Below are 25,844 nucleotides of genomic sequence, written 5' to 3' on the forward strand. Positions count from 1 at the left end.
AAAATTCCATCTGTTGTTGTGGAAGTTGATAGCTTAAATAAATTCAAGGCAGAACTAGACAAACATTTGGAACGAGTGGATCAGTGAAGTGGGAAGGGTTTTTTTTTTTTTTTTTTTTTTTGGCTGGTGCAGTATAAGATTGCTTTCTTACATTGGGTGCCTCTATTAATGCTAATGCTAAAAATGCTAATATTTAAAATATTTACAAAATACTAAACTAGTTAACAAATATGTAAACTATATAGGGTCCCTTTATCAGATGACATTACAATGGAACATCAAATAATGCCGTGGGTGGTCATGTATTACAGAGTGAAGAGATGCTCTTCTATGTTTTGATCTGAATAGATATCAGATGAACTGATGAGACTCATGGCAGTGAAGAAAAATGCATGGTCTGCATATGAAATATCAGGTTAGGGAGAGTCTCAGCACCCAACGTTTGGGACACCGTGTGCTGGCGGATTCCCCAACTAGGTCTCCGCTCCACTCCCAAGCTTCTTGCTCTTCCTTCGAGACTACATTTGAAAGATCGGTTCCTCCCTTATCAGAAGCTTCATCTGGTTCAATCCCTGGATGCTGATTTATTTAAAATCATAGATGATAAAAAGTATAGACGGATCATCCTAGATCTGCACGTGGTCTCCAGAACTACCAACTGATCTCAGATCGTTATGGTGGGGCAAGAGACTCTCAGAAAACTGGACTCGAGGAAAATCTTTTGTTATCACAATTTGTTATTTTTGTTATTTTGTATTAGTTTTCCTTTCCTTATTTATTTATTTCTTTTATCCAGTATTGCATTTTAAAGTAGGTGGCGCTGTTAGTTTGGCTGTCGGCGTGTTGTTATGAGGAATTCCGATGTGTTGAGTTTTCTGCTATGGTATGGTTTTGATGATAAACGTCAATATTCAAATAACATAACCAATGAATATTGCAGGAACAGATTGTTTAATAAACGCCCTGACTAGTCATTATATTGGTGCTGTACTGACCGCAATATTGGCTGTTACTGTTACATTCTTTCTGTATGCAATAAACAGGAATAGGTGGTCAAAGCCAGACACAGAAAGGGATGGTACAAGTTGCTTTGGTAGTAAATATGCACAAACAACTAAACAAAAGGTATGTTTAATTATAGATTGGGGGGAGGGGAATCACGTAGAATGTTGCGAATGATATTATTATTATTAACCGTATAGTGCAAGGAAGCCTGAGGCTTATGCTGCACCAGCCAAAAAATTTTTTTATGAATTACCCCGAGAGAGGTAGAGAGAGAAGTAGAAGGGAATCACCAAGAAAAAAAATGATGATATCTAGCTCAGGACCCCGGGTGTGCAAGCCCATATTCACCAGATGTGCGCTCCTAAGCAGGGGAAGGGAATAGTTCAATTTTAGTAAGATGTCTCAGTAATCTCTGGCCCTCGTCTGAAAAGACCAGAATTCTAGTCCCCGTCAATGGCGTGAGGAATTTGTATGGGCCTTTTTCGTAACGTGGCTGAGTTAGTCGGTCTCAGGCGAGGGTAGCATGGTTTTTTCCTCCAGCAAATAGAAAATCGACCTCAGAACCCGCAATTTATAGACAATATACACAGGGCAATATGGCGTTAGTCACTGATGCTCTTTAAATCCTACTACAACAAAGCAATCCAACATTTTATTTTATTTTCACACACAAAAAGTACAGCCACATGGAAAGCTCACTTCGACATATGAGAAAAATTGCACCTTACAAAGTAGAAATGAACTGCAATTTAAATAATGTGGCGAATATGCCAAGTGACACTTGAAATCTGCTTAACCAATTGCAAACTCTACATAAATTTTTCATCTTTAATGCTTTTCATGGCTGAGCCTATAACGAACTTGGCACAACTTTGTGATATCAGTGCTTTTCATGGCTGACGTTGACATCACTGTTTGATCTGAAGCTTTTACAAAGCCTGCGAAAGAACTTGGCTCAATGAAGCACACACACATATGTTATTTATTTGTGTTTTCAATTTGCTGTTTGATTTATTTTGGTGGAACAAAGGATCAATTTTTTCAAATGTAATAGAGACAGTAGTATGAATAATGAGCTGTATTTCCATGATTAGTCTGTTATTTTATATAAAGTGTTTTAGGGGTTCTAGTGTTAAAGGGTGAAACTTTATGAGATATAATACAGTATTTTTTTGTATATGCTTTTAATCAGAGTACCTATCTTCTGGTGAGCTAAGTTAAATTATATTTCAATAAATTTAAATTATAAATAAACATATGCTAACCTTCTGGTTGATTATCTAATTTCATCAAGTATTTTACGACTTTAATTAAAAAACTATCTAATTTATTAACATGGATTTTGTAATCGTAACACCATATTGGATTAGCAAATTCTGGTAGAGGTAAAACTAATGTTACAAATAAAGTCTTTGAGTTGTGAATTGGTGGAAAAATGCTTTTTGAATCCAAGTTTTCTCTGTGTGTGTTTTTTTTTTTTTTAATGTACTATTGGTACTACACTCAAGGTAGTGGGAGAATGAAAAAGACCTAGAGGTAATTGTGCAGTCAAATATGAAATTTTTTGAGCAGTGCCAGCACAGCTCATTGGGTTCTTTCAATGATATACAGGAATTTTAGGAAAGGAGGTGATTATCCCCTTGTATAAGGCAATGGTCAGGCCACACCTTGAGTACAGGTCTGGAAGCCTCATTTTAGGAAGGATGTAGAGTTGCTGGAAAGAGTACAGAGAAGGGCAACAAGGCTGGTGAGGGGGAACAAAGAGGTGCTCTTACGAAAAAAGGTTCAAGTTCTGCAAATTGCATTGTCTAGAGACTAGGCACCTGCGAGGTGATCTGATCGAGGTGTATAAGGCTTTGAATGGATTGAGCAGGCTCAATACTGATGGGATTCTTCCTCTTGCTCAGATTAGTAGAATAGATGTGCGGAAATTTGCCTTTAGCCAGCAGGTAGTTAATTGCTGGAAAAAAATTCCATCTGTTGTTGTGGAAGTTGGTGGAAATAAATTCAAGGCAGAACTAGACAAACATTTGGAACGAGTGGATCAGTGAAGTGGGAAGGGGTTTTTTTTTTTTTTTGGCTGGTGCAGTATAAGATTGCTTTCTTGCATCGTGTGCCTCTATTAATGCTAATGCTAAAAATGCCAATATTTAAAATATTTACAATATACTAAACTAGTTAACAAATATGCAAACTATATAGGGTCCCTTTATCAGCTGACATTACAATGGAACATCAAATAATGCCGTGCGTGGTCATGTATTACAGAGTGAAGAGATGCTCTTCTATGTTTTGATCTGAATGGATATCAGATGAACTGATGAGACTCATGGCAGTGAAGAAAAATGCATGATCTGTATATGAAATATCAGGTTACACAGAAGCTTACAGTAGATATAAACTAGTTTTTAATCAAGTCACAAAGGAGGTTAGGCAAGCTAAGGCAGATTATGCAGTCTCTGGCGAAGATAAGCAGAAGGACGACTTTGATTAGCAAACACCAGAAGGAAGGCGATGAAACACAGTGGTCCTCTGGATATGAATGGTTTAACTATTAATGATCCTGGTCAGGTTGCTGACAAACTGAATGGATATTTTGCATCCACATTCATATATGAATTTTTTAGGGATGGGGATGCCAGAAGTGTATCTAATTCTAACATGGAGGTAAATGTTTTTGTAATAACTGAGAGCAAAGTGGAAAGTTGACACTGAATGTAAAATGGCACTGGGAATGGATAGTATCTATATAGTTATATTAAAGGATGCAGGAAAAGAGGTCAGCAATCTTTAGCCATAATTATGACAGCATCCCTGGATTTAGAGGAGATCCCTATGGACTGGAGAAGTGCAAATGTATTCCCATTTCACAAAGGGGATTATTATTTTTTCTTTCAGAAAAAAAATAATGGAGTCACTGGTTAAAGAAGTAATTCAGGATGACCATGTAGACAGGAATGCAATTATACTGCAGTCATGGCATGGTTTTGTTGGATTCTAGTATTGTCTTTCCTCAATTTGAATTTATGTCCCCTCATGTGATTAACCTGGGCAAGAGGCAGAATCTCATCAGCATTGAGCTTGCTCAAACCATTCAAAACCTTATACACTTCAATCAGATCACCTCGCCGGTGCATAGTCGCTAGACACTGTAATTTGTAAATCTTAAGCCTTTCTTCGTAAGAGCAACCCTTTGTTCCATTCACTAATCTTGTTGCCCTTCTCTGTACTCGTTCCTGCAGTTCTACATCCTTCCTAAAATGAGGCCCCAAGGTGTGGCCTGACCATTGCCTTATACAAGGGGATAATCACTTCCTTATCCCTGCTAGAAAAATTAATGTATATCATTGACAAGACACCATGAGTTACTCTTGCAGACTGTCTACACTCAGAAAACTTCATATCTGACTGCACAATTATCCCCAGGTCCTTTTCATTCTCTACCACCTTGAGTGTAGTAATACAATCTACCACCTAGATTGTATTATTAATAGGAAACAGAGCCACTATTGACAATCTCTTTATTAAATTCAATACAATATACGAAAGATTAAAATACACACTTGAAATAGAAATCGATAATAAAATCAACTTTCTTAACTTCACAATATATAAAATAGGTACCAAACTAGGAATCAAGATCTATAGGAAAAATACACACACGGGAAAATATCTACATTTTGAATCACATCACCCACTCAGTACGAAAAAGTCCATTCTTTATAATCAAATCCACAATGCCATAAAGTTCAGTTCTTCGCAAGATGATTTATCCACCGAATTACAATATCTTGCAAAGAAATTGACAGCCAGGAAGTATCCATTACAATTAATCCAACACACAATTTCTGTTGCTAGGAATAATGTCAATAACCTGCATAATCATAACACCAAACAGAACACACGTATTATTCTACCCTATCACAGCAGTCTCGCCAGACAGTTCCGCCAAGTGTTCGCAAACACAGATATCACATTAATATTTTCTTCGTACAATAAATTAGGAACTATGTTTAATACATATAAAGAGACACACAAATATCCAATAAGCATCATCAACAATATAATATATTTTACTAAATGTCAATCCGGTTGTAATGCATGCTACATTGGGAGCACTACTACAAAATACAGTTCAACCAAAACTTCCAATACATGTGCTTATTACCATTATAACAGCTTCAGAACTAATCAAACCAGCACCAAACTTACATATGTACGTTCTCACAACCACAATCCCCTAGTCGATTCGGCCATTGCATTTATTAAATTAAGATCTAGTTACAAAATCTTCCAACACGAGGCACTTGTCATAGAATGGTGTCGCCATAACACTAAACTTAACGTTTTAAATACAAAACTACCCACCAACCTCTCTCCAGTCTGGAACCTTATGCACATGATTCCCACATGTTGCAAAATGCATTATGGGAACATAGAAATCCTTCATATACATGAATTCTTGCTTTCTTATACTGCCAACTGAAGACGTTTAATACGAAAGTCGCTCATTGTGACCATTGGCTTCGTTTATTTCATATTATTTTAAATTTCAATTTTTCAAATGACAACCAGGGACGAGGTGCACTTCTATTTCCTTGAGCAAAATTTTAATAATTCCGTATTCATTCAGCTAACTTATTTCAACTTATTTTAATTTATTTTAAACTTCAATTTAAACTTCATTTCCACTCCAACTTCATGTAAATAAGCAGATCAACTAAGGTGAGTACCGTCTATTAAGCTTTACTGCTATTCACACTATTAAGTATAGATGTGTGGAAGTTTGCCTTTAGCCAGCGTGTGGTTGATTACTGGAACAAACTTCCATCTGTCGTTGTAGAGGTTGATAGCTTAAACAGATTTAAGGCAGAACTAGACAAACATTTGGAGTGAGTGGATGGGTGAAATGAGAAGGGGGTGTGTGTGTGTGTTTTTTTTTTTTTTTTTTGGCTGCTAAGTGGGAAACTGCTTTCCAGAGTTCAGAAATACATGAGCTATTCATAGTGAGCTTACTGCTAAAATGGTTAAATAGGTGTTCCTGCAGTCTGATTGTTCTCTTTCATTTTTAGCTTATTCAGTTCACATTTCTTGGATGGATTTATAAGATATCACTGGGTGGGCAGAGTGGTTTTACAGCTCAGCAGAATGAAAAATCAATTGGGGTTGATACTGCGTAGTTCAAGCCGCTGACTGCTAAATACGGTCAATCTGCCAACCCGCACTGGACCAACATGGCAGATTATGGTCCATTTCCCTCAGCATGAATAATTGTTGAGGAGGCTTCCATCCTGCAGTGGGTTGATAATGGCTGCAGCTTACCTTAGCTTACTGCATAGTTATGACCTGTTAATGTAATTAAAACACAAATTCACAACACGAGTGGTTTTACAAGGGAAATGTGTAAAAAAAAAATTGGATGGTGTACATCCCACCTGCATTATTATGGGTTGTGGAGCTGTTCATAGCGCTATAGTTAATTTCATTAAACATAAATTCTTAATGCTATTGCAGACTACACTGAAGTAGTTGATGTGCCAGGAAACAATCTATTGGTGCTGAACGGATTGAGAACATTTTTTGATGTGCAGAAAATGTTTGTAGTATGTTCTGTACCATTCCTGAATATCTGAATGTATTCTGTCGATAGCTTAGCAACAAGTGTATTGCATGTCTGAATATATTTGGTTTTCCATTAGTAATTTTCTGTTAAGTATTTTTATTATTTGTTCTCATCATTTGAAATACAAAGGTTAGCAGAAAAAGTATATTTTTACAAGGTAGTATTTAAAATCTTAAAAATGGATGTACATCAGCTAAAAAAACAAAACAAAAACCTAGCACTTCCCATATCACCTGTCCACCCCTTCGAACAGTTTATCTAGTCTTCCTTGAATTTATTCAAACTACCCACCTCTGCAGCTCCAAATGGGAGTTTGTTCCAACAATAGACCACTTGCTGGCTGGAAGCAAATTTCAACATATCTGTGTGTGCTCCCACATAGAATGCAGGTGACCACACTGATTGCATTAAGTGGACTGTATTATCTCAAATTTACACAAATCAAATTATGACATCGCTACAACCTCTCTCCCAAAATAAGTGGAACTCGGACGAGATCAGAAACCTCTGCCGTCTCTCTTGAACCCAACATTTTATAATTACTTTGTAAACCAAACTTATTGAAAATGATTGACAGTAACAATAAATATTGTATTGTAATTTTAGTAATAAATATAATTTTTTAAATGTCCTCGTTTTTAAAACTAAAAATGTCCTAGTTTTTTCCTATTTTGTCCTAGCTTTTGAATTTTAAATCTGGTAACCCTATCATATACTAACACATATGTGCTAACAAATAAACAAATAATATATTACATTATGGTCGTATTGTATATATTGTCACAGCAATGGCAGTAGTGCCATAAACACCTTTCACAAATATTACTAAAAAAAACAGCGTAATACAAATATTAACTCCGTTATATACTTCTATGTACCTCATATCATATACATATGAAGACTTCGCTACTTTAACTTTTTTTTTTTCATTGATTTTCAATGAAAGATCATTGAAAATCAATTTTTTATTGAAGATCATTTTTTATTGATTTTTTATTGAAGATCATTGAAAATGATCTTCAATAAACATTTCTCCCTTCCACTTTCATTTATTTCAGTGTGAATTCCAATGAACATTTTATCGAAATGCCTTGTGATGGGCATTATTAAGCCACCCATCCCCCTCTTTCCCCATATATATATATATATATATATATATATAAACTGTTAAAAACTGTAAATAATAATAAGTTTGGAGAAAGAAGGAAAGACAAAAAGAAAGAAAGAAAAAGATGACCGCACTTTCATTTTCTGCTTTTTTGTATATATTGCTTCGTTATATATATATATGAGGGAAAGAGGGGTTATATATATCTCCCCATAAATCCATATATATGACATTTGCACCGAAGTGCAAAAAGCATCAGCAAAGGATACAAAATTTTATATATGTGAGGTAGAATTAATAAGTCTGTTAAAAAGTGTGAAGATGGATGCAATAATTACACAAAATCCAAAACTAACAGGAGAAGGAAAGCAGAAATTGGAGATGTTGAAGGCGTGAGAGATTAGAAGTGATTAAATTAATATCGGAGTAATAGCCAGCATCAGATATGGTGGACAATTTTGGTCCAAGAATGGGGTAGAGAAACTACAAAGTTAAAATCTGATGTTAGCTAACATCAAATTTTAACTTTGTAGTTTCTCTACCCCATTCTTCGACCAAAATTGCCCACCCATATCTGATGCTGGCTATTACTCCGTGTATTAATTTAATCATTTTTTCTTTACAGCTCCCTTCTCTCTAATTGGCTATTCAATTCAGCCTATAATTTTGCTTAATTCATTATTTCATTAGGATATCTGGTGAGTATGGGCTTGGCACACCCAGGGACATGAGCTGGAAAACATCATTCTTCTCTTTCTTGGTGATTCCCTTCTACTTCTGACTTATTTTCTCTCTCAGGGTAACTCAATTTTTTTTTTTTTTTTTTTTTCTGTGACTGGTGCAGCATAAGCTTCATGCTTCCTTGCACCATATGGCTAATAATAATAATATTCACATTCTTTCTCTTTTTTACACCTTCAACATCTCCAATTTCTGCTATCCTTCTATGAGTTTTGGCATTTTGTGTAACACAAATTGCCAAAAACTAATAGGGGAAGGATAGCAGAAATAAGAAAGGTTGTAGGTGTGAAAAAGAAGGAAAGGATATGAATATCCTAATGAAATAATGTCATCATGAATTAAGAAAATTATAGGCTGAATTGAAAAGCCAATTAGAGAGGAGGGAACTGTAAAGTCAAATAATGTCGTCTCCCACTCAAAGGGATGGTTGAGTCTGAGGCGACATAGTGGTAATCAATGGATACTGCTCTTCATAGACAAATGTTATTAGTGGAGTTCCCCAGGGTTTGGTGCTGGGCCCATTGTTGTTTTGTGTATTCATCAATGATATCGATGAAGGTATATCAGGATTAATGTTCAAGTTTGCAGATAATACAAAGGTTGGCAGGGTTGTTAACGATAGTAAAGACAGTATGCTACTCCAACTGGATGTAGACAAGTTGGGCAAATGGGCTGAGAAGTGGCAACTGAAGTTTAACATTGACAAATGCAAAGTACTGCATATGGGTAGCAATAAGCCAATAGAAATGTACCAACTGTGGTACTACACTCAAGGAAGCGGAAAGTGAAAAAGAAATGGAGGAAATTGTGCAGTTAAATATGAAGTTTGCTGGGCAGTGCTGACGGGCTACCAGGGCAGGTCATGGAGTCTTGTCAATGATATATAGGAATTTTGCTAGCAGAGACAGGGAGGTGATTATCCCATTGTACCAGGCAGTGGTCAGGCCACACCTAGAGTACTGTGTACGGATCTGGAAGCCTCATTTTAGGAAGGATGTAGAGCTGTTAGAACAAGTACAAAGGGCCCCGAGTGCCAAGCGTTTCTAGTGATCAGGCGATATCTCTGCGATTATAAAGCGATTTCTAAAGTGATAGTGATACACGTTTATAGAGTTTAAAGAAAATTCTCTATTGTACATATATATATATAGTTGCTGAAAAGTACCAGCACAAAGAATCCTAAGAAAGGAAAGACACCTTTCTTTTATTTATTTTCTAGTTTACTAACTACTAATCAACTTCCGCTTGGTCACTAGGTGGCACCGCTCCTGCCTCCCCGTGGCGGGGCCGGAAACCTGGGAGGAAAAGCTCTCACTCCCAGGGCTAAAAGGAGCAAACATGAATGATCCAAACATCACAACCACAGATCCCAAAGATCCGACTCCTTTGAGTCGGAAAAATGAGGATAATGAGACAAATGTTACCAAAAGACAAAAAAAGGAGATAACATCGCTTCATGCACCTACCTTTCTAGTCCTCCACTCAACATCAGAACAGCCATTGGGAAAACTGTCGCCATTTGTAATACAAAAATGCCTAGAAAGTGTAGCTGGAACACCAAAAAATGTCAAGAGACTGAAATCAGGCGACATTTTAGTCGAGACAGCCAGTGCCAAACATGCAGAAAGACTGCTTCAGATGAGAACTTTTGGAGGGATCCCAGTAGCAGTCTCTCCCCATAACAGCCTAAACACATCAAAAGGAGTAATTTCTGAATGGGACCTTATTAGTGTCTCAGAAGAAGAAATTAAAAATGAGCTAGAAGATCAAGGCGTCATTGCGGTGAGAAGGATTAATGTTACTAGAGATGGTATACTTACTCCAACTAGAAATTTGATACTGACCTTTAACACTCCCAAACCACCTACATCGGTAAAGGCCGGGTATCTAAATTGTAACATCAGACCATACATTCCGAATCCTCTCCGCTGCTTTAAATGCCAAAAGTATGGTCATTCACAAATGGCATGCCGTGGAGTCCCTATCTGTTCCAACTGTGGATCTCAAGATCATACCAATCAGAACTGTCCAGCCGAGCAACCAAAGTGTCCAAATTGTAAGGGGGATCATTCCGCCTATTCTAAGAACTGCGAATTCTGGAAAAGAGAAAAGCAGATTCAACGATATAAAGTAGAACACTCCGTAACATACCAAGAAGCTAAGAGAACTGTACTCCCGACTATTTTAAACAGACCTTCCTATGCACAGGTCATAAAGAAATGGCGTACAATAGAGACGCAAACAGATTTCACGATTCCCCCAAAGAAGTCTATTTCAGACTGGGCACGAGGTCTACTTCTCACGTCCCAGCCAAAACAAAAAGAGAAAGTCACAAACACACCACTATCTGTACCTCCGAATGCAAAACACACAGAAACAAAAGCCACAGAAAAACGTAATGTCATAAGCCAGAAGCCAACAGAACAAATGGATACAGAATTGACCAATCAAGCAGAGGAATCAGTACTAGAGATTTTTGCGGAAGAAGAGATGGATACCGGCAAACCATATTTTCCAAAGGAAAAACATAAACTTGAAAAGCTTAAAGCAACAGCTAAGAAACAGTCTGACACTTTCTCGAAAACCAAATAATGGGGATTATAATCCAATGGAACTGCAGAGGTTTCCGCACTAATATACATGATATATATGATCTGATTGCACAGCATACCCCGCTGTGTCTTTGCCTGCAAGAAACGTATCTCAGACCTCAAGACTCTCCCACAGTAAAGAACTATATCACATACCGTAAAGACAGAGTAACAGGTGGCACGACCCATGGTGGTGTGGCAATTTTGGTAAAATCACACATTCCTTCCCAAGTTCTTCCACTAAACACAACCCTTGAGGCGGTTGCAGTACGCATAGCCATTAAATCTCTCATAACCATTATAACAATTTACGTTCCCCCAAACCAAGAATTACAACAACAAGACTTGGAAGATATATTAACTCAGTTACCTCCACCCTACTGTATACTGGGAGACCTCAATGGACACAGTCCTATGTGGGGAAACACAGCCATAGACCGGAGAGGAAAACAGATCGAAAAATGGATAGAACAGAATGACTTAACCCTGTTGAATGATGGCACACATACATACACGCATCTTCCATCGGGAAACAGCACAGCTATTGACCTATCATTATGCTCTCCAACATTATTTCCAATACTTGATTGGTCTGTACACAGAGATCCTCTCAGCAGCGATCACTATCCAATAATCATTTCCATGATATCAGGAACCACATGTCAGTCACGTAGAAATCCCAAATGGAAAGTAAATGAAGCAGATTGGGAACAGTATAAATCCATTGTAAAATTAGATGCAGATATTATCAAGCAAAAGCCTTTAGATGCAGCAGTACAATATGTAACAAATAAACTAATCCAAGCTGCTGAGCAGACTATTCCAAAAACATCACCACACCTTCCAAGACATCCAAAACCATGGTGGAATGAAGAATGTTCACACGCTAAAAGAGAGAGAATTAAAACCTGGAATAATTTCCGAAGATGTCCCACTACAGAGAACCTAGTATTATTCAAAAAGGCACGAGCGCGAGCCAGGTACGTTAGAAGAGCCAGTAGCAAAGCATCCTGGATAAAATTTGCATCCACTTTAACAAGTCCCACACCATCTCAAACTGTCTGGAATAAAATCAGAAAAATGAATGGCAGATACCAGATTAATCCACCCCCAATCCTAAACTGGAATGGACAAATCACCGCACAGCCTTCAGAAATAGCCAATGCACTGGGTGAAACCTTTGCCAAAACATCAGCAACCACATCATATACTCCTAATTTTCAAACATACAAGGCAAGAATAGAAAAACACAAACTGAATTTTTCCACAAGAAATGACGAACAGTACAACCTTCCGTTAACTTTCCATGAATTAAAAACAGCTCTGTCGCAGACAAAGCAAAGCGCTGTAGGACCAGACCAAATTCACTACATGATGATAAAGGAACTTGACCACCAATCCCAAATGGCATTACTTGAACTGTTCAACAAAATCTTTCTAGAAAACCAGTTTCCACATAGTTGGCATCATGCAATAATTCTGGCCTTCCCAAAACCGGGAAAGGATCTTTCCAATCCACGCAACTACCGTCCAATTGCTTTAACAAGTTGCCTAGGCAAAGTTATGGAAAAAATCATCAACGCTCGTTTAATGTGGTATCTGAACAGTAATAATCTTCTCGACCCGGCACAGCATGGTTTCAGGAAAAATCGCTCAACACTAGACCTACTTATAAAACTAGAAAACAGTATACGGAATGCCTTCATCCGCAAGGAACATCACGTCATGATCTGCTTTGATATAGAAAAAGCTTACGATACGGCATGGCGTTATGGAATCCTACAAAACCTACACCTCCTTGGTTTACGTGGACATCTTCCTAAATATATCCAAAATTTCTTGCAACACAGGACATTCCAAGTTAGGCTGCAGACAATCCTTTCAAAGGTTTTCATCCAAGAAGAAGGAGTGCCTCAGGGGTCTGTGCTTAGCACTACCCTGTTCGCTATTAAAATAAATACAATAACCGAGCACATTCCAAGAATCGTTGACGCTGCTTTATACGTTGACGATTTCAGCATTTCCTATCACTCTCAGAATATGCGAAGTATAGAACGTCAGCTACAAGGAACAATAAACAAAATAAGCAAATGGGCTCAAACAAATGGCTTCCGGATTTCCACACAAAAAACTGCGTGTATACACTTCTGTAGAAAACGAAACCTACACCCTGATCCCGAATTGAAACTTGACGGACATATTATCCCAGTAATACCAAGCATAAGATTCTTAGGACTTCTTTTGGATAAGAAACTAACATTCCTTGATCACATTAAACAACTCAGGCTTTCTTGCTTAAAGAAATTAAACATTCTCAAAGTTCTTTCCGCAACAACTTGGGGAGCAGATCGATATACACTTCTCAAACTTTATCGATCTATAGTTCGTGCTAAACTAGATTATGGAGCAGCTGTTTACGACTCGGCTAAACCAAGTGCTTTGAGATGGTTAGACCCCATACACCACAGTGCACTCCGTATAGCACTCGGCGCTTTTCGAACTTCACCTGTACAAAGCCTTTATGCAGAAGCCCATGAACCTTCATTACAGCTTAGACGACAGAACTTGTTATTGCACTATGCCGTCAAGATAAAATCTATCAGTGATCATCCAAATAGAGACTTTCTGTTTTCATATAACTGGGAAAACATATACCAAGCCCATCCACGGATGAATCGACCTGCCAACATCCGTCTGAAAGATTTACTGCTAAGCCGAGAGCTTGATTATGACAACGTGGCTACTGCAATTGCACAGACCATTCCACCATGGTGCATAGTTCAACCCATATATGATATGTATTTTCAAACCTGGGGGAAAAACACTCTATCCAGAAAAAACTACCAGCAGTTATATGCAGCATACAAAGAACAATATCCAAATCACACTTTCATATATACAGATGGGTCTAAATCAGAGACTTGTGTAGGAGCTGCAATTCATTTTGAGGATCGTACCTTCATCCAACAACTCCCAAAAGAATGCAGTATTTTTACTGCTGAATTACAAGCCATTTCAATGGCTATAAACCACATCAAACATAAACAGATAGCAAACAGCATTATTTTCACGGACTCGCTTAGCTCTGTTACTGCCTTGCAGAACGCAAATACCAAAGGACATCCAATCCTACAACATATCCAATTTTCAGTATCAAAGGTATTACAAAGAAAGCACAATATCAGATTCTGCTGGATCCCAGGCCACACAGGAATAACTGGAAACGAAAGAGCAGACAAAGCAGCAAAAGAAGCTTCCACATCTGATTATGCCTTTCATACAATGCCATATACAGATTACAAATCCTTGATCCACCAAAGCAGTATAAAACAATGGCAAAAACACTGGCTAGATCAGACTAACAACAAACTTCGCCTAATAAAAGAAACACTTCGACCATGGTCTACTAGCTTCCGATCGAATAGACAGGAAGAAGTGATCCTCGCTCGATTGCGAATCGGGCATACACATATGACACACTGTTACCTACTCAGAGGTGAAGATCCCCCTCAATGCCAAAACTGTCAAGTTCCGCTGACTATACATCACTTCATGGTGAACTGCCCAAAATTTCATAGAGAACGTCAAAGAGCCTTTCAATCAATAATGAATAAACAAAACAATCTCATGCTTAAAACAATTTTAGATGACCGGCCAAATATAACCGAAGTTTTCTCCTTCCTCAAGTTAACTGGATACTTTCAAAACATATAAAATTAAAAGTACACCTTTTATAGAGAAACTACACAATATATATAGCAAAGTCTTGGTTCTGCCATAAACCACAAGTAAAGTGAAAAAATGCTGATATACAAAACTCTCCTACCTAGGCTAGGCGCATTATAGCCTAAGCTGCTCTTGCGCCAATAGCTTTCAAATAACAAACAAACAAACAAACAAGTACAAAGAAGGGCAACAAGATTGGTGAGGGGAACAAAGGAGTGCTCTTATCAAGAAAGGCTTAAGTTCTGTAAATTGAGCATCTGGAGAGTAGGCACCTGTGAAGTGATCTGATTGAGGTGTATAAGGCCTTGAATGGGTTGAGCAAGCTGAATGCTGATGGGATTCTTCCTCTTGCTCAGATTAAGAACCTGAGGGGGCATAGATTCAAATTGAAGAATGAGTTGTAGAATAGATCTGTGGAAGTTTGCCTTTAGCCAGCAGGTGGTTGATTGGTGAACAGACTTCCATCTTTTGTTGTGGAAGTTGATAGTCTAAATAAATTTAAGGCTGAGCTGGACAGGCTTTTGGAATGAATGGAGGGGTGAAATGGGAGGGTTTTTTTTTTTGGCTCTTGCTGCATAAGCTTGCTTTCTTGCATCGTATGCCTCTACCAGTGCTAATAATTAATACAAAGTGATTAAACAAATAAAAGGTGAACTAGTGAGAATCAGAAATGGGTGGGCAAATTTAGCTGTAAGTCGAAAAAAAGTGGGTAGCAGAAATCTGATGCTAGCTAAAGTAAATATTGATACATGGTCAGGTATAAACTGTCCTGACCTTATACCTGACCATGTATTAATAATTAATATTTACTTTAGCTAGCATCACATTTTTTGTTACCCCCTTTTTTTTTTTACTTATAGCTGAATTTGCCCACCCATTTCTGATACTGGCTAGTTCGTCTTATTTGTTTAATCACTTTGTATTAATTATTTTACTCTACAGTTCCCTCTTCTTTAATTGGCTTTTCAATTCAGCCTATAATTCTCTTTAATTCATTATAACATATAGGATATGGCAACTCATTTATGGCAATTCATTATAACATATAGGATAAAGAGGTGGCAACTGAAGTTTAACATTGACAAATGTAAAGTACTGCATATGGGAAGCAGTAATCCCAGAGTAACATATCAACTGTGTGGTACTGCACTGACAGTGGTAGAGAGTGAAAAGGACCTGAGGTTAATTATGCAGGCAGATATGAAGTTTTCTGAGCAGTGCAGACAGTCTGCAAGAGTAGCTCATGGTGTCTTGTCAATGATATACAGGAATTTTTCTAGCAGGGATAAGGAGGTGATTATCCCCTTATAAGGAAGCGATTATCCCCTTGAGTACAGAGAAGGGTGAATGGAGCAAAAGGTTCTCTTACGAAGAAAGGCTTAAGTTTCGCAAATTACAGTGTCTGGAGACTAGGCACCTGTGAGGTGATCTGATTGAGATGTATAAAGCCTTGAATGGTTTGAGCATGCTCAATGCTGATTGGATCTTTCCTCTTGCTCAGAATAATCGCCTGAGAGGGCATACATTGAAATTGAGGAAAGACACTTGTAGGATAGATTGTACGGAAGTTTGCCTTTAGCCAGTGGGTAGTTGATTGCTGGAAAAAATTTCCGTCTGTCGTAGAAGTTGATAGCTTAAATAGATTCAAGGCAGGACTAGACAAACATTTTGAGTGAATGGATGGGTGAAATGAGAAGGGTGTGTGTGGGGGTTTTATTTTTGGCTGATGCTATATAAGCTTGCTTTCTTGCATTAAGTGCCTTTGCTAATGCTAATATTCACGTTCATTCCTTCTTTTTCACACCTACAACTTTGCTTATTTCTGCTGTCCTTCCCCTTTTAGTTTTTGGCATTTTGTATAAATTTCACTTCCATCTTTGCACTATTATCAGACCCATTAATTCTTCCATGCATATATATACTCTTGCATGCTTTACTGCTGCTCTGCGTGTTCAGGTGCATCTGTCATATCATCCTTATTTTTATCTATCAACTGACACTTCTTGTTTAAACTCATGTTTATATTTGGCATTTCATATATATATTATATATATATATAGATGTTATACAGGGTGATTCACTACCAGTGCAACAAACTTGCAGGAGGTGTAGGGGGCACAAAGACGAATTGGAATCACATAGCATTGCAGGGTCCGAAATGCCTTCGTCATGCGGTAGAGGACATTGAATGGGAGGTCGCATGAACAGCGATCCCGCTGGAAGTCAGCATTTGCGAACTGGTTCCTGAGGCAGTAGGATGGACGAGTATTCAAACGTTGAACTGGCCGACATGCACCTCGCGTATGGAGCTGCGGACTGTAACGGGCGCGCCGCTCTGCGTTTGTTTCAGGAACGTTTCCCGCACAGGCGTGCTCCTCATCATATGATTTCGCACGTGTGCACTGAAGGTTACGTGAAACTGGTTGTTTCATGAGAGGTACCATGAATCGAGAGCAAATGACGAGGACACCAAACAATGAGGAGAATGTTCTATGTCTTGCAGAAGGCAGTACGAGTACTCGAGCGATAGGCCAACGATTGGGTATTTCCCAATCCACTGTATGGAGGATACTGTCAACAAACCAAATGAGTTCATACCATCTGCAACACGTTCAATCATTGGAGCCTGTGGATTATCCACTCCGGAGGACTTTTGCTACTTGGTTTCTTCAACAGAAACGGTTCGCAAATACTAACTTCCAGCGGGATCGCTGTTCACACGACCTCCTGTTCAATGTCCTCTACCGCATGACGAAGACATTTCGGACCCTGCAATGCTATGTGATTCCGATTCGTCTTTGTGCCCCCTACACCTCCTGCAAGTTTGTCGCACTGGTAGTGACTCACCCTGTATATGTATATATACATATTGGTACTAATTGGTACCAATTGTACTCTTACAATAGTAATTAGATTACAGACTGACTGTAATGTTCAATCTACAATTGATAGCATTAATCTGATCTGACATACCTTTTACATCTATTCCAATATTTCATAATAGATTAAACACAGATAATATATATATATATATATATATATCTGTTATAAATTTTTATCATTCCTGTTTGAATGTAGTTTTTCTGTTTTATCCCATGTTAGTCGTCGAATATAAACCTTTGAAATCAAAGCTTCTATGTCCATGATGAAATAAATGTGTGGGGTCGACAACCAGAAAGCTTAATTAAAAATTCTTTTAAGCAAGCAATTAGCAAAACCAGCACTAACCAATTCCGATATTATGGACACCACTGTGTACTCATGACTTGGTGGAGGGGGGTGAATCACTTTTTCCATTAATGGATTAATTTTGAATGGTTATCAGAGATTTTTAGGTTTAGCATAGTAATAGAAATCCTACAGTGTATGATTTCTATTGCTAAATATGATATGTATTTTTCAAAATAATTAAGTTTCATTTAATGTTAACTGCAGATGGAATATTAGATTAATTATGATGTAGGGTATATGAAACCGATGGGTGTTAGAAGTTACTATCTTTTTTAGGCTATGATTTCAAATATAATGCATACTGTATGTGTATTTTACACACCGTGCAGGCTGCAATTTGCTGTACAAAGCAAAACAGTAAGAAACTTTTTAAAAAAGGCATTTATTTACAAAAAATCAATGATAATAAAATTCAGTGTTTTTTTTTTTTTTTTTTTAGAAATAAAATAAGTATAAATCTAAAAACTGAAGTAATGAAAAGTTAATTTTATATAATCCAAAACCATTTCTTTGCCGATTAATTTTTTTTTTTTTTTTTTTTTTTTTAAGATTTGAAAACAATAAGGAACTGATGGGTATATCCAATCCCCGTACATTATAGTAGCCAAAATTTTGAATATCATAATTTATGGATGGTTATAAAGGGCAATATATCAAAACAAATCAAGAAATGTTGTTTCAAATTCGATTAATAAAACACGGGCTAACCGACTATTTCTACTTATTTATTAGCACTTTACAGATAAATATATAAAAAAAGAACTGTTACTTTGAGAAAATAAAAAATTTAAAAAATGGTATTAATATTTTTTCTTGCTAACCTTTCTCTGTGGTATTCCAGTTTAAATACAGCTTGACACTTTTGTTCCATATTATGCATTTTACATAAATCCATAAATGTATGAAATCAAAATTTCAGTATCCATGCTTAAAACTTCTGGATTACAGGTTTTCTTTAGATCACCACGAATTCTTGCTTTTTACAGGAACGATAGTTCTAATAATTGCCTAAAGGCTAGTGGTGCAAGCAATGCGTACCCAGTTGAGTGATATCTGTACTTCCCTGGGAATCAGCAAGCTTAATTTTTTAAGGCAAGCTGGGGGACTAACACAAGAAGCGATGCCGCTGTCCACACGCTGTTATTGTATGCACTCCCATTAACTTACATTGTTCATTTAGGCTAACTGTAGTTGCTGGTCCCAAGTAAGCATGCCACCTGCATTCTATGTGTGAGCACCCTACCCCTGCACAAATCCTTCCTCAGTTTGAATTTATGCCCACTCATGCATGTCATTTGAGCAAATGGAAGGATTCCATCAGCATTAAGCTTATTCCATCCATTCTAACTTTCAAAAGAAAATTCACCAGAATGAATTTTCTGATTGAAGGACATTGGAAATTCAGAAGCTGTTTGTTTGCACAGCACACTATTGCCACAGTTACTGATATAACAAAAATAAGTTATTTGTAAGTTGTAAAATGAGATACAACACAATAAAAGAGCAAAGGGTATTTGAATTGTTCACTTAAATGAAATATGTTGTAATTCCTTGTGCATTTTTTAATGCTTATAGAAATGAGATATCTTTTAAAAAATGAATCACCAAAAAATCTACCTAAACAAAATCTTAGTGAACTGATCTAGATGTAAGTTACATTTCATCCTAATTCAGGTGCTGAAGATTATCTTATATTAGAAAAGAAATTCAAAAATTTAATTCATGCTTGCAGTGCAAAGTTTGAGACAATTTTAATCCCAATTCAACTCAATAATTGTAATATTGTATTTCTTTAAGTGAATCAGATCATTATTTACAATAAGGTATTTAAACTTTTGAATTCTATTAGAAGATTAGGACAGATTCCACTGAAGAACTTGAGGATAAATCTCATAGTTTGGAAGACACACAGAAAGAAACCATAGATGATCTCGAAAATGAGTGTATTGTGAAACCGTGCATATCAAAGTCATCAGCAAAAATAGCAGAAAAAGTCATAGAAGAGTCCATGACAGAAGAACAAAAGCAACGTGAAAAGGAGTGAGTCAATTTTTTTCTTAATTAAAAACTATTAAATTTCAAAGTATATTTATAATATATACTTTTCTAACACATCAAAAATATACACATATTATATAAACAAATTGAAAAATATGTAAATTTTTGTAAATTCATGTTTTTTTCTTTTTTTTTTTTTTGCCAAGATGAAATTAAAAAAAATTAGTTTGTTGATATTCATTATTTTCTACTGCTAAGTAGAAAATAATATCACCATTACCACCAAATCATTAAGCATATTGGACAAATCCTACAAAACTCTACTTATATTTAGTATTCTTTTTAAAAATTTTATTAATTACTCATTTCTTATTAAACTTTTTTGGGACTTTGAAGTTAGCTTGCTTCTCAAAGTTCCTTTCATTCCCTTTCATTTAAGATGACTTATTTGGCCAGATGAAAATTTAGATGTTACTTAGTACTTACAATGAGGCAGGGAATATTCTTTTCGTATGTATGTTGATACATTTTCAGTTTGTAATGTGTTCAAAGATTATATAACATTACGATTATATAACTATATCTCATATATAATCATATATGAGAAATTATTGGAGTGAACTTGTATTTAAACAGTAACCACCATTCTTATACCAAAACTTATTCAATTCCTATCTAGTTTAATGAAAAATTTAATTACTAGTAATTCTTTGTTATAATGCAGTTATATTGATGAACTAATATGTAATTAATGATATTGACATTTTGCATGCTTATTTAATGAAAAAGTCTTTCAAGCCTACAGGCGAGTAAGGCTCCTGGGGTTGATGGCATATACCCTGTAATTTTAAGGGCGGTGGCAAGCGAACGATTGAGGCTAATTATGAGAGCATCACTGGACAGGGGAGATTCTGCTGGATTGGAAAAGTGCCAATATATCTACAGTACATAAGGGTGGTTTTAAGAGTGTAGTGAGAAATTGACTGGTCAGTGTAACTTCAGTAGTAGGGAAAATCAGTCATTAATGGTTCACTGATAGTGTTCAGATGCAAATTTTATGACTTGGAGATCTGTATAGAGGAGGATTCATTGGATTGTGGTCTTGGAAATGCCATTTCTCATTCTCTAGTTAAATTCCATGCTCGGCCTTTTTACTGTTTTCTGTCTGTCAACTTGCACAAGGTGGGAAACCCTGTGTTCACCATGACCATCGATGAGGTGTGGGTGCCAGCTATCACCTTGGAAACTGCTACTCTGTTCACTATCCCTCCACTCTTAGAACACCTTAATTGCAGCACTCCTTGAGCAGCCCACAAAGTTCATAGTTTCCATGACACTACTACCCTTCAGATGATACCTGACAATCATCCCTATTTTGAAGTTTGTCAGATCACATCCCTTTTGTTCGTGTCACTTTTGTTCCTGTGTGTGGTGGGGAAGGAATCTTCTTAGGCATTGTTTATTTATTTACTTTAAACAGAACATTACCAAAACAGTTTTATAGGTATTCATTTCAGTAACTTCATTTGTGTTTGTGTATTTTAATTTGACTAATGGCCCAATGGGATAAAAGAATGAATAAAATAATATAGTTAAAAAGTTTTTATTAACTGTATAATAAGATGAATAAGTTAATCACATAGAAAAATCTGTAAAAAAAGTAGACACTTGAGCTACTAGCATGTTCTCCATTTACCTATGCTTGAACTTCGACATTAATTTCAAGTTTATTATTCAAAAATTTGACTGGAAATTAGCATTAGCATTAGTGAAGGCATACGATGCAAGAAAGCAAGCTTATGCAGCATCAGCCAAAAAAAAAAAAAAAAATCTCCCATTTCACCCCTCCGTTTGTTCCAAATACCTGTCCAACTCAGCCTTAAATTTATTTAGGCTATCAACTTCCACAACAAAAGATGGAAGTCTGTTCCACCAATCAACTATCTGCTGGCTAAAGGCACTTCCGCACATCTATCCTACATCTGTCTTTCCTCAATTTGAATTTATGCCCTCTCAGGTGATTATTCTGAGCAAGAGGAAGAATCCCATCAGCATTGAGCATGCTCACACCATTCAAGGCTTTATACACCTCAATCAGATCACCTCACAGGTGCCTAGTCTCCAGACACTGTAATTTGCCAAACTTAAGCCTTTCTTCATAAGAGCAATCCTTTGTTCCATTCACTAATCTTGTTGCCCTTCTCTGTACTCGTTCCAACAGCTCTACATCCTTCTTAAAATGAAGCACTCCAGAGGCCTCCAGACCTGTATACAGTACTCAAGGTATGGTCTGACCATTGCCTTATACAAGGGAATAATCACCTCCTTATCCCTGCTAGAAAATTTTCTGTATATCATTGACAAGACACCATGAGCTACTCTTGCTTACTGTCTGCACTGCTCAGAAAACTTCATGTCTGCCTGCACAATTACCACCAGGTCCTTTTCATTCTCTACCACTGTCAGTGTGGTACCACAGAGTTGATACGTTACTCTGGGATTACTGCTTCCCATATGTAGTACTTTACATTTGTCAATGTTATACTTCATTTGCCACCTCTCAGCCCATCTGCTCAAATTTTCTAGATCCTATTGCAGCAGTGTACTGTCATTAGTGTCATTAACAACCCTGCCAACCTTCGTATCGTCTGCAAACTTGGACATTAAGCCTGATATACCATCGTCAATATCATTTAAAAATATAGAAAACAACAATGGACCAATACTGAACCCTGAGGGACTCCACCACTAATAACATTAGTCCACGAAGAGCAGTGTCCATTTATTATCACTGTCTTTTATACTCATAAGATTCATTAGGACTATAACACATACCTACTCTCATATTTCCTTTCCCAGTGCTTATATCACACCAAACAGACTCAACATTGCATTGACCACCAACATCAATTGGATGCACTTCCTTAGATTTTATGTGTTTCTTAACTATCAGCATAACCCCTCCCTTTCTGTCCTGTCTATCCTTTCTGTACACATTGTACTCCCCAAATTCCAGTTCTGCACTGCTTATGTCTGTGTGACACCATGTCTCTGATATCCCAACAATATCTGCCTTTGATGTCTTGACTAGCACTTCAAGCTCATCGAATTTATTAACTATACTCCTAGCATTAGTGTACATACAAGTATACATGCACCTGTTTCTAATCCTAGTTACCCTAACACAGCCCATGTATTTTACTTATTCCACTATGACTCCCAGCAGTCCTGAAAATTTCCATTGCCTTGCTTTCCAGGCTGCTGCTCAATTGAATTTCAATAGAAGTAGTAAAAGGATCACTTTTACCTCTGCCAGCGGCTGCTGTTAATGCGTATATCCCCCCCCCCCAAGCTAGCAGTTTTCCGACCCACCTAACTCTGCCTCGATGGCATCAGCAAATATTCTTGCACCCTTTCTATTTAAGTGTATCCCATCCCTGTAGAAGCAGTCTCTCCTATTAACAAGCACAGACCAGGCTGAGAAAAATTCTACGCTTTGAGCCTTGCATAATCTCTCCAGGGCTAAATTTGATCGACAAGGCTCTCATCATATACTCCCTCCTATCGTGTCTGGGCAGAATTGCAGACACTTTCAAATTCAACCCTAACTCACGTCTTTTTTTCAGCATTTTCTTGTACTTGTTAAGTAATTCTGCCCGTCTGTCTCCTACTCTTAATATCATTAGTGCTAACGTGTACAACAATATCACCCTTTGTGCCCTTAAAGGATGATATCTGCCCTACAACGTCATCAACCCTGGCAGACATACCCTGGTCCTGTTCCATCTATCCTTTTTGCACAATATGTTCGCTGTTTCCCTGACAATAGAGTCACCTTCAACAACTAGTTCCTTTGGGACTAGCGCATTCTGCCTTGGGGGTTGCCACTGTGTTGTGTGATATTCAAGTGCAAGCTCTGGCATTGATGTGGGCAGCTGAGAGCTTGATGGGCCCCTCAATTTAAATCCTTCGAGGGCACCCATCCTGTCTTTCAAGCTCTCATATAAGCCCATAACAATGCCGAGTTGGCGCCTGATTTCCTTGCACTCCTTACATCGCACACATACAAAGACATTCCCCTTCAATATCATGTCCTGTTTCTGATTGCTCCACAAACATCAGACAAGCAGTGCATTTCAATAGACTGTAATTCAGAGGACAACCGCCCCTCCCTCAGTTCTCCCCTGAGCCACAGCACTTCCACTAGTTTGAGCCTTTTGCTTTGCTACTCTGGTCTGAGTCATGATTTCTATTCAAGTTCAATAAAATTCCAATACAAAATATAACCCTAAACCTATATCCCAATGCAGTTATAACATTATATATATGTATTTCGGTATCGAATGTTATCTCCGAGTTACGTTATATGACTTTCTAATCCCCTATCAACTTATATGTATTAATTTATGATGTTACGTTTGTAATAACTAGGTTGCTATATTTATTTAGTTAAAAAAGTACAATTCAATTGACAATGAAATTTAATAAGATTAATAAATTTTACTGATTAATTGGTACTACTATACTCGCTATCTAGTTTTCTGTTAAACCTTATGCTATCTAGTTTTCCATTAAACCTTACGCTGGCACACGTATCGTATAACAATGGTGGAAAGTTATGAAAGGTTAATCTAAGGACACGAGGTATTATTTACTTTCCAACTCGCGCTATCTAAATTCAAAATAAACCACAGAGTTTGACTAGATCTATAAACTGCTTATAGAAAATAATTTAATCTAACAATTAAGTCAATAAAGTGGCTAAGTATAATTAAAAACTTTGCGTTCGTGGTAGCTGCAAAACCTGTCCACACATGGATTTGATACCCTTACCGAACCGATACTAAGTAATAACTTACAAAATCTCTATCTAAATTGAATTTAAACTAAAGTATTGTTACTAGGAATATAAAGCAACTCTAAAAAATAAATTAATATGCCAATTTAAGTAAAAAAAAAAGCAAAACTTCTCTATTTGCTGGAGCCCTAAAAACTTTGCCTGTTCACATGTACTCTCGCACCCACACTCCCTGATGAGATGTTGCACTCTACTTTGAATATTTATGTATTTGTAAGTATAATATACTTACGAATACATAAAAAGTACTGTACTATATATACAATACAGTACAGTACTTTTTTTGTAAAATTTCACTATTTATGTATTTAACGTATACTGTACATACATACATAGGCAGTACAGTACTTTTGATAATTGAGTTAATAATATTACTTTAAAATTGCTTTTAATTATTCCTACAGTAGAAACAACTAAAAAAAAAAAAATTTGTTTTTAGAGTACAGCGCGAACAACTTGCTGAGATCTTCCGTCTGATGCAAGAGCAAGCTGATAAATTTGGTATAACTACTTTAGAAGATGTTGAGGAACAGTTAAAGTTATATCAATAATTTTTCACTTACTAACTTATAAAAATTCAGTATTTCTGCAGGAGAAACTATGTTTGTAAATATAAGAATGTAGTTTCAGACCAATTTATCTATAGTGATTTGTAAATGTTGTTAGTGATATGGGTGTTTTGTATATATTTAGATTCTGTTACTGAAATTTTTTTACCTCTTCTATGGAGCCATTGATGTCCTAACTGTGATGTGAAGAGGTTAGTTATACAGTACACTAAAGAAGTGATGAAGTACAAATCTGTCTGTATAAGCAATAATGTGGTACTTATTTAGCTTAAAGGAACAAAAAATTTGAGCCCAGAATTTTAGCTTTTTATGATTTTTATAGCAATTCTTAAATTATAAGCAAAAATAGATCTTGGCTGATCTATTTGGGTTACATATATGGTACTGTTATGAA

At 36.8% G+C, this 25,844-nt stretch overlaps 1 protein-coding gene across 1 annotated transcript; it reads left to right on the forward strand.

Moving 5' to 3' along the window:
* Nucleotides 1-904: 904 nt before the first annotated feature.
* Nucleotides 905-25,432, forward strand: LOC150086401 (uncharacterized). Its single transcript, XM_090371300.1, has 3 exons — nucleotides 905-1,125; nucleotides 19,875-20,065; nucleotides 25,321-25,432. Exons 1-3 carry the CDS (start codon nucleotides 928-930, stop codon nucleotides 25,430-25,432), a joined length of 501 nt encoding a protein of 166 aa, XP_090227426.1. The 5' UTR covers nucleotides 905-927.
* Nucleotides 25,433-25,844: the final 412 nt, after the last annotated feature.

Source organism: Mastigoproctus giganteus, chromosome 4, assembly GCF_048544385.1.
Source record: "Mastigoproctus giganteus isolate SK-2022 chromosome 4, ASM4854438v1, whole genome shotgun sequence".
Taxonomy (NCBI): Eukaryota; Metazoa; Arthropoda; class Arachnida; order Uropygi; family Thelyphonidae; genus Mastigoproctus; species Mastigoproctus giganteus.

What these genes read in the sequence shown, in the direction of transcription:
- LOC150086401 (XM_090371300.1), top strand. Translation starts at nt 928, where the DNA reads ATGAATATTGCAGGAACAGATTGTTTAATAAACGCCCTGACTAGTCAT. An exon ending in CACAAACAACTAAACAAAAG is followed by an intron (nt 1,126 to 19,874) that starts GTATGTTTAATT and finishes GAATTCTATTAG; the next exon opens with AAGATTAGGACAGATTCCAC. An exon ending in CAAAAGCAACGTGAAAAGGA is followed by an intron (nt 20,066 to 25,320) that starts GTGAGTCAATTT and finishes ATTTGTTTTTAG; the next exon opens with AGTACAGCGCGAACAACTTG.